A 9,267-nucleotide genomic window follows, 5' to 3' on the forward strand; every position below is an offset into this window, starting at 1 on the left:
CCTTTCTCAGCCGTAGTTCACCAGATTGGCTTGTGCACAACCCGGAGCATCTCTTACACACTGTCAGTTAAAATACATTTCTTAGTTTACAATTCATTTTCAATCTTATTTCAAACGTTTTCAAATCTTTAAAAGAAACGAAGTAAAATCTCACTATTTGTCAGAGTTTGACTTGCATAGTATACATTTAAGATTCTTTGGCTGTCTTTTCCAATAAATGTTTTTTTTTCTTCTCTTAAACAAGTTTATTTTTTTACGTTATACTTCGAAAGTATTTCATGGGTTTTTGCAGTTAGATATTCTTTCGGTAATAAGTTCTATATATGTCATGCTCGCTGGCCAGAGATCACTCAAAAAGTTAAAAAAATAATTAATTATAAGGGTGTAAAATGAACGTATAGAAAAAGTAGAATCTTCAACTAGTCTTAACCATTTGCAATCAAATCTTTATAAAGTTTATAGTTCAACTATAACGTTCAAGCTAGAAGGTTATCCAAGCTCGTCGAAGCCGGAATAAGGAACCAATTGATGAGTCAGAGTCCTTGTATGTGATTGTCACTGTGATATTCTGATATTCTGCCCTTGCTGGTTTACGTCGATCTGATGTATTCTGTTGTTTGTACTTCTCTGCAGGATTTTTTCTTTTGAAAATGATGTGGTTTTCTTTGTCACTGTGTGTTGATTCTGTGGCACGTTTGTTTTTGTGTGGTGACGCTGTAGTATTGTTGTTCTATATATTTCTCTGCAGCATAAATTGTCCCTGTGTGTTGATTCTGTGGCACGTTTGTTTTTGTGTGGTGACGCTGTAGTATATGTTTTCTATTTAGTTACCAGGCTAGTGAACGTGAGTTTTCTTGTTTTTGGTAACTATAAATAACAGTAGTATCAGTAAGAAAATAAACGTAAAATAGCAAGAAAACGTCGTTGCGGTATTTTTTTCTGTTTTACGCTTTATCTGCCTAAGCGCGATAACTCGTGTCTACTGCGTAAACAACATAATACATACTTCATTGGAAACAAATATATGACGGTAACTATAATAACGTAAAGCAGCATTAGTAAGACAGTAAACGTAAAATAAAAGTCATATTATAGTGTCAAAATATAAATTCAGATGGAAGTTAATAGTAACAATTCATTTCCAAGTGACTGTTAAAATGTTTAACAAAACATTGACAGATATTTAACAGTGGAAGACAATGTTGAGATGCAAGTTGCGTTGTAGGTCAGTTGAATGTTACCTATACCTCGAATTATAATAATTTGATAAGCAAAAAGGTTTTTTAAAAAATCCCGATACCTTTCAAAACCAGAATTTTTCTCTGACTGAAATACGAATCAGACAATCACATTAGTAAACATATTTGTATTAAAGGTACGATTTTTTGCTTGTTTAATATATACAACATATAACCACACCGTTTTCTATCCTTTAGGCTGGCAACACATATGCCATGATGCTCCGCGTTCGTCGTGTTCTGATACTTAGGATGATAACCCCTGTGAGTTTGTTTGTATTTATTTTATAATTTGATTCTGAAGTTTGAATAAATTAAGTTATTTTGTACATAAATATCGTCTTCATATGCTTATTGCTATCTTGAACCGTTTTTTTGATAAAATAACAAAAGTCAGACGTAAAGCAAAGAGAGACAGAAGGAAATGTGCATTTTATCACAATGAACGTAAAACATATTCTACTGTCATCTGTTGATTTAATGTATTCACCAACTGTTCCAATGAGAAAAGCAATGTATGAACGTGCATGGTCAATTACGTTGTGCTGAACCAAGTATACCAATAGGGATTTATATTGATGTCACCTCCTTCTGACACGACCTCCCTGATGGCGGACAGTAAACTTGGGGAGTTTTGCATATGCGAAAGAAACGACAGCTGGGTTTCAAATTTGAAGATATTTCCTATTGAGTGCATGAAGGTTTGAAACTGATCCCCGGCAGCACGCTCTTCAGTCCCGATCTCCGAGATTCTACAGAAGAACCAATTCAAGACGTCTAATACCCAATGACTAGTCAGCAGGCAGCGGCCCTGCAAGATATCAGCATTTGTCGGATTACAATATCTCCCAAATGCCTTCTGCAGTAGTTGATGTCCCAAATCACTTAAAATGTTACAGTCAGATAAGGGAATACTGCTGTTGTTATCCTCTGCTGCTCTCGCTACATGAAACAGAGCCTGGCATGAGTAGTTATCGGCGTTGACGTAGACGGATTCCAGCGCTCTTTTTCGTCTTGGTCCTTCTGGAATGGCTTTGAGTACATCCATGCATTCGAGATCGTGGTGGAATGCTGCACAGAGATATGACACCAAAGCGTCTAGGACGTCATCGGGTAGTGGCGGCTTCAACGCAAGGCATGCTGTGTTGAATATGATGGACAAATGATGCATATCAAACGTTTCTGAAAGGATGTCCCAATTTTTAAAAGAAACAACTGCGAATTGAAGTCCAATTTTTCCTGCAAACGTTAACATTCCATCGAGGATCTCTCCATTTGCCGGACATAAAATGGAACTGGGCAAGCGCAGATGCTTCAGAAGGAGACGCAACATGAGTTCATTGTGTTTGATATAGTTCAGATGGGATCTGTAATCCCAAAATACACAGAACACTCGTTGACATGTCACTCCATTAGAACAGATGAGACAGGCCTCCAAAATCTACAAGAAAGGACAATTGTGGTTCATTATATATCGAACAATTAAGGCCAAATATTACATATCAGCAAATTTCTTATCATTACCTTAGTTACAGTGTCACAGCACTCGGCGATGCAGTCTTTTATATACACCTTTGCCACAAGTGCTGTCATTTTAACGAGATCATCAACGTCAACATCAGCCACTGTAAATGATAATAATATACTGTTATGTACTTCTCTTTCATCCGGATATCTTACCCCGAAAACTTACCTTGATATAATATATATTTTTTATTTTTATTTCAACTTTTTACAGATACAATATATATAAAGATATAAAGATGAAATGACGTAAACCAATTTAAATAAATAATATTATCATTTTTTGTTAGATTTTCCAAGCACATTTACATTTTATCACCATAGTTACAATGTATCACCACGGTAACATGCTTTCACCATAGTTACGCTATATTTACACTATATAACCAGACTTAACATTTTGTCACCATAGTTACACTATATCACCAAAGTTACGCTTTATCATCTCACACTTATTATTCATCAGCACAGTTACACTATATAAGCAAAGTCACACATTATCACCATAGGTACATTCTGTCAGCAGCTACATTTTATCACTATATCACGATACTAATATATATCACCATGGTTAAACGTTACTACATCTGCCATAGTTACGCTATATCACAATAGTTACGATCTATCACAATGGTAGTACTAAAGAGCCATAGTTACATTTGGTCAACATACAGTTGGGAGCAAACTTAACTTGGTAGCCTAGTGCACAGGAGTTAACAAGAAAAGTGAACTCCAGTTCACATCGATTTGCACTGGAGTTAACACTGAAGTGAACTGGAGTTCACATCGATGTGCACTGCACATTGATGTGCACTGGAGTTCACATCAATGTGCACTGGAGTTCACAGCAATGTGCACTGGAGTTCACAGCAATGTGCACTGGAGTTCACATCAATGTGCACTGGAGTTCACAGCAATGTGCACTGGAGTTAACTACATTTCACAAGGTAAGTTTCTTTATCATATATCTGGCCTTTTCATCGGTTTATACATACTATGATTCTCTCCCCTCACGTCTGCTCAATCAATAAAAAAATATATTAAATGTTACCTATTCATATACTAAAATGATTTAGTTTATGAAAATAGCATAATAACTATAGAGCATGATGACCTATTAAATTATTAGCACATGCAGCGAATTGGATCCATTCTACATGTATATGCATGTATCGGTGGTTTAAAGTTTATAATACTTTGTCCTAAAGACATAATCACCATTAAAGTTCCTTTATAGTTATAACAGCATAACGTCTACATTAAATATAAAAATCTTTTCACTATATTATTAGTACATGAAAGTGAGTCATTTCTGTATATCCATTTTGAAAAAAGAAATGGAAAGCTCATGTAGGTACATGTAGTTGCATGTACTGTGAATAAGAAAAAAAGACTATAAATATATGTATTGTCTCACTCATGATTGGTAACAATAAAATGTAGTTACAGGAATGCAGATCTGAATTCCAACAAAACATGTATTTAGTAACAATTGAATATGTAGGTATCCAAATTGACTTTCTACAGGTAAATTTAACGTGCCTATGCACCAATGATATGTATGTTCAGGGGGATGTCATAATTGTTTTCAATTGTCTCTTTGTAAATCAAGTTATCAAGTTAACTTTTTTTAAAAATGTAGGAAGTGAGTAGTTATCTAGTACGAATTAAGATGTTCTCTAAGTCTGTGTTTTTCTAGTAAGAACGTATATTTAAATACATGTCTACTATAAGAATACAATATAGGAAAAAAAAAATCTGGAATTTTATCTTTTCTTGACTTGCTCATATCAAACAAAGAAGCGAATTACTCTATTGATGTCGTATTAAAGAGAAACCTTTTATAAAAAGTATAAAAATATAGGAAAACTTACCAAATTTACCCATATCACACACCAGATACTGATCCCCCATCCTGACACTACAACATTGTTATGAAATGTGATGTGAATTTAACTATGATCGAGTGTACTTTTAAACGTTTTCCTCTGAAATGGTACAGCTATCATAAAAAATAATGTGTATCATTTATTCAATATTATGAAATATTCATTTGAATGATTCGTTTCATTCTCTTTTAATTTTTATATCACAAAGGAACCCATTTCATTATAAACAATTATTGAAATATGTACTTCAGTCTTTTAAACTTTGGTAAACACTGTAGTGCACTGGAGTTAACACTGAAGTTTCCATTTCAGAATATTTATTGTTCANCAAAAACTAGATTGTAAAAAGAAAACGGCAATTAAAATGATAATGGTGGACAGCAAATAGATAAACAAGTAAGTGTAATCTAGTAAAAGCGTCTAGTATCTTTAATGAATCTCTGAACCATCTTCAAAATACTTATATTCACTAAAGTAAAACACTAAGGTGAACTGGAGTGCACTTCAATGTTTTGTCAAGTGAACTTCCTTGTTCACTACGAAGTGCACTAGATACCAAGTTAAGTTTGCTCCCAACTGTAGTTAAACTATAATCATATGACCATAGTTAAATTAAATCACCACAGTAAAATTATATCAGCACAGTTATAGTATATCAGCACAGTAACGCCTTATCGCCATATTTACACTATATCACCATAGTTACACTATATCACCATAGTTACACTGTATCTCCTCAGTTACACGATATCCCCATAGTTACACTATATCACCATAGTTACACTGTATCTCCACAGTTACACGATATCCCCATAGTTACACTATATCACCATAGTTATGCTTTATCACCACATTGTGACAAAAAGCATGCCAAATTTGGTCTTTTCAATGCATTATAAAGTAATACAACGTTTCATTTTCCATGTTAAATATAAAGCAATATAACCGACGAAAGACAGAGACACGAACACGACAACTTCGTATGGTAAACAATTATGTTTTTAAAACATTGACAATAACAAGAAAGTATATCAGATCATACCTGATGAGTACAAGTCCAAAGAAGATTGTATCTTGAGTGCAGAACACACCACATTTCCACACAACTGTGCCCGCCAGCCTATCGGTAAGTCTTCCGTTGTAGTCAGCAGAGTCAAAAGGCTCCTGTTTCGGTTGCTGTAGAATGTGTCGGAAGCATTCCAATGTTTTAAGAAAACTGTCGAGTACAGTTCAACGAAACTTTTGTTTCGTATACTCTCTTGAATTTCTGATGTAAACACATCCCATCTCTCATCAAACAGATCATTTATATAACAACCGGGGAATACTACCAGTTTCCTTTCTATTTCACCCAAACATAGCATGGCTTCTACCATCATGCATATGTCTTTCGAATGGTAGAGGGGTGGATATGGGTACATTTTCTCCAAAAGGTACAGAGTCACAAATGCATGTTGATTCTGAATCAGAAATGAAATTATTTAAATCAAGTGATAACAAATGATGCTTTGGAATGTATTATGTAACCTTCAGCAGATGTTGGTTTCCATACGAGGAAAATTATTTGAAAATGATACATTATGCCAATATTGATGACGATATTGGTTGTGTCATTAATTAATAGCTATATATAAAACTGTGACACATATACTCAAACCATACTATCTTGTGAGTTATAACTCCAAATGACAATTATTATTGTCAGTGATTTGACTTTTAATGAAAAACAATAGTTAACAGAACAGGTCAAATATCGGTTATACCACTGACAGGACGGCTGTGTTTTTGCAGTGTTGAGATGTGCTGTCCACTCGCCTGACTTTGGGCTGTGACGGACCGGCTGCAGTGTCTTCTCCAAGATCGTCTATAAATTCGAGAAAAGCGATAAAATACCTGCCTAATCCTATATCCTTGCAGGTTCGGGAAATGGATATAGTATATGTCTTACTTAAACTACTAAACCAGGGTAATCTTTTTAAGAGGCTTCTTTCTTCCCAACAAAAAACATATAGTCGTCATCATGATGTTAGATCAAAATATGAGTTTTTTAGGTTTAACCTAATTGAAGATTTACACACTTTGTGCTAGATCGTTGAGCTGACCTACATACTCGTCTGAGATTCGATTGGTGACGTCATGACGGGTACCACGTGTGGTATAGGTAACTCTTATCTCTAGATGTTTTACTAATTTATTCCTTCTAGTCAATCCTAACAGAACCCGGTACATTAGCAAAGTTAGTTTGTTCCCACTTTATGCAGAAAACGGTTGTTAATAAAATTGATCAAATGACCTTTTGCGTTAAAATTTTGTCCTTTATTACTTGTATTACATATGTGTATAATGTAGGAACTGCTACATTTATTGGTAAACTTATAACCGGTTTACTGATATTTCCTTGATTACTTTCATTAGACACTTTAAAAAGGTAATCAAGAACTTTGTCCGCTGACCTGATATGCTTCCAATGTAAGCGAAGTGATACTCCATTAAGTGCTATATGTATTTTATACGTTCAACCGAAGTCTACTTTGTCTTTCCTTATCATTCAACAAACATATAAATCTTTTCCCAATCGTATCTTTTACCATAAGAAATACTATACAATATATGAAAAGGAGAATGTTTTTCGACATTATCGAAAATCTAAAGCATTTCCATAGAATAATACCTTCCACGTACGATCGTGAACCGTTGACATCAGAAACCTGAAAGGAAAACGGAATGTTTGAGTCTATTGAAGAGACGACGTCATATTGCATGAACGTTAAAAATATAAATTAAAACAATTTTCCAATTTTTCGCTGAAGATTTATTTTTATGCGATCAATGGTTTACAACAATTATTACTTTTCATGCATTATATAGGATTCATGTCCTACTGATAAAGTTGACAGGACTTATGGGGGAACGATACATTATGTATCTTTATGGAACAAAAGCTCTAGCGGACCAGTATCGCTACCTTGTTATTCATCCAACATCTGTGAATTTTTAAACGACGTATTACTGAACAGTTTTATCAATCGACACCTTTAAGGTCGTTGTTGGAAGATTCAAACGGGTTTTATTATTGACCTGTACATATTGGTATAGTTTATTCATTCAGATCCAATACTTGTGGGCATATTGCACCACTAAGCCACATATCAAATATCATGACCGAGGTCTCTTGATTATTCAAAAGAGGTTGTTTAAATTTAAATGTTTTAATACATTTTACCCTATAAAACAAACAAAAAAATATTAAACAAATATGAGAGCCCTTTAACGCATGCGACTGACAAAATGTCATCACGATAGACCTTTTGATTTTTCGGCCGTCGTTTAAAGCATTCAATCCTCGGGACCTTAACATTAGAGTAAATGTCAATTATTTGAACAACTTGATAGCTCTCCATCTACGAAAGCTACTGGCCTATTGTCATTACACTGGGTCTCGGTCTTGGTGGAGGTTATGCATTCATACTAACTAAAAAGCCCGCCATCCTTGCATGTTAATTTTTCATCACCTTTAGCCTCTAGGTTTTTATAAGAAGTTTATTTAGGTGAAACAAACTTAAACTTTGTGATCTTGAATATAGGTTAATGACAATCATTTGAACAAACCTGATAACCCTTCATCCAAGCATGTTACTAACCGAATTCCATAGCCAAAAGCCGTTTGGTTATTCAAATAACTTGTTTTAAGGTTTATAACATATGATCCTTTTGACCTTGAATATAAGTAATGGTCGTTCATTCAATTGTACATAATATCCCTTTATCCATGTATGCTACTGCCGAAATATCATCATTCTTTGCCCCCTATTTACCCAGTATTGAATTTGCAAAATACCATCATTCTAATCATCTTCATTATCAAGAAAAAGCCTTTTAAGATATAAAAAGATATATAAACATATATAAACACATATAACTTTTGCCATATAGTTGCATTGTGGTGTTACATTTCCCCTTACCATTAGCTCTTTCATCTGTATACATTTCCGTAGAAGCAGGGTTTCGTAGTTTGTATGGTCACAGGAAATAGGCCCGAACATGTCTAAACTGTGGAATCGAAACAGCATTACAGCTAAAGGTTCCTCGCTGAAATGACAGACTAAAAAAAATAAGTCTTTAAAAAAAATAAATAAATATATAAGATACGATGCCAATTATATGGTTGTTAAAGAGCAACAACTGGTTCACCCAAATGCTGTGCTGGGTGCCTTCGACATGGCATTTGAGTGAGATAGCACTATGAAGTCGGCATCATATCCACGATATCACAAGGAGGCAAGCACACTAACATACCCTGTCCCTGTTTTAGTGTACTGTCTTCATTTTTTTCAGCCTGATATGTAGGGTCATTATCACGCCGAAGCACAATTATACTTCACCTGTTTGCATTACCTTTCATTGAATACAAATATTGAAATAATTTACCCCCTACTGCAAAAACAGCGAGGAGAGTCGAAGACGAGTTCGAGTATCCTTTGATCATTTAAATCATCCGAAGCACAATTTCGAAAATGAATATCCGCTAACGTTCGGTGAGTTAAGTAGCACACATGAATATATAGTAAAAAACAAACTCATACATACCATATTTCAGATGTGAAATTTCCTTCTTC

At 34.5% G+C, this 9,267-nt stretch overlaps 1 protein-coding gene across 1 annotated transcript; it reads right to left on the reverse strand.

Moving 5' to 3' along the window:
* Positions 1–783: 783 nt before the first annotated feature.
* On the reverse strand, positions 784–9,261 carry LOC110458343. The gene is made up of 7 exons (XM_021510002.1): positions 9,239–9,261; positions 8,614–8,740; positions 7,323–7,359; positions 6,415–6,515; positions 5,694–6,111; positions 2,763–2,863; positions 784–2,679 (listed from the first exon to the last, which is right to left on the reverse strand). The coding sequence occupies exons 2-7, from the start codon at positions 8,719–8,721 to the stop codon at positions 1,774–1,776; spliced, it is 1,671 nt and encodes a 556-aa protein (XP_021365677.1). The 5' UTR covers positions 8,722–8,740; positions 9,239–9,261; the 3' UTR covers positions 784–1,773.
* Positions 9,262–9,267: the final 6 nt, after the last annotated feature.

This window comes from Mizuhopecten yessoensis, unplaced genomic scaffold (genome assembly GCF_002113885.1).
Source record: "Mizuhopecten yessoensis strain PY_sf001 unplaced genomic scaffold, ASM211388v2 scaffold9543, whole genome shotgun sequence".
In the NCBI taxonomy this organism is placed as follows: domain Eukaryota; kingdom Metazoa; phylum Mollusca; class Bivalvia; order Pectinida; family Pectinidae; genus Mizuhopecten; species Mizuhopecten yessoensis.

What these genes read in the sequence shown, in the direction of transcription:
- LOC110458343 (XM_021510002.1), bottom strand. Translation starts at nt 8,721, where the DNA reads ATGCTGTTTCGATTCCACAGTTTAGACATGTTCGGGCCTATTTCCTGT. An exon ending in TACAGATGAAAGAGCTAATG is followed by an intron (nt 7,360 to 8,613) that starts GTAAGGGGAAAT and finishes TTTTCCTTTCAG; the next exon opens with GTTTCTGATGTCAACGGTTC. An exon ending in ACACAGCCGTCCTGTCAGTG is followed by an intron (nt 6,112 to 6,414) that starts GTATAACCGATA and finishes TTTCTGATTCAG; the next exon opens with AATCAACATGCATTTGTGAC.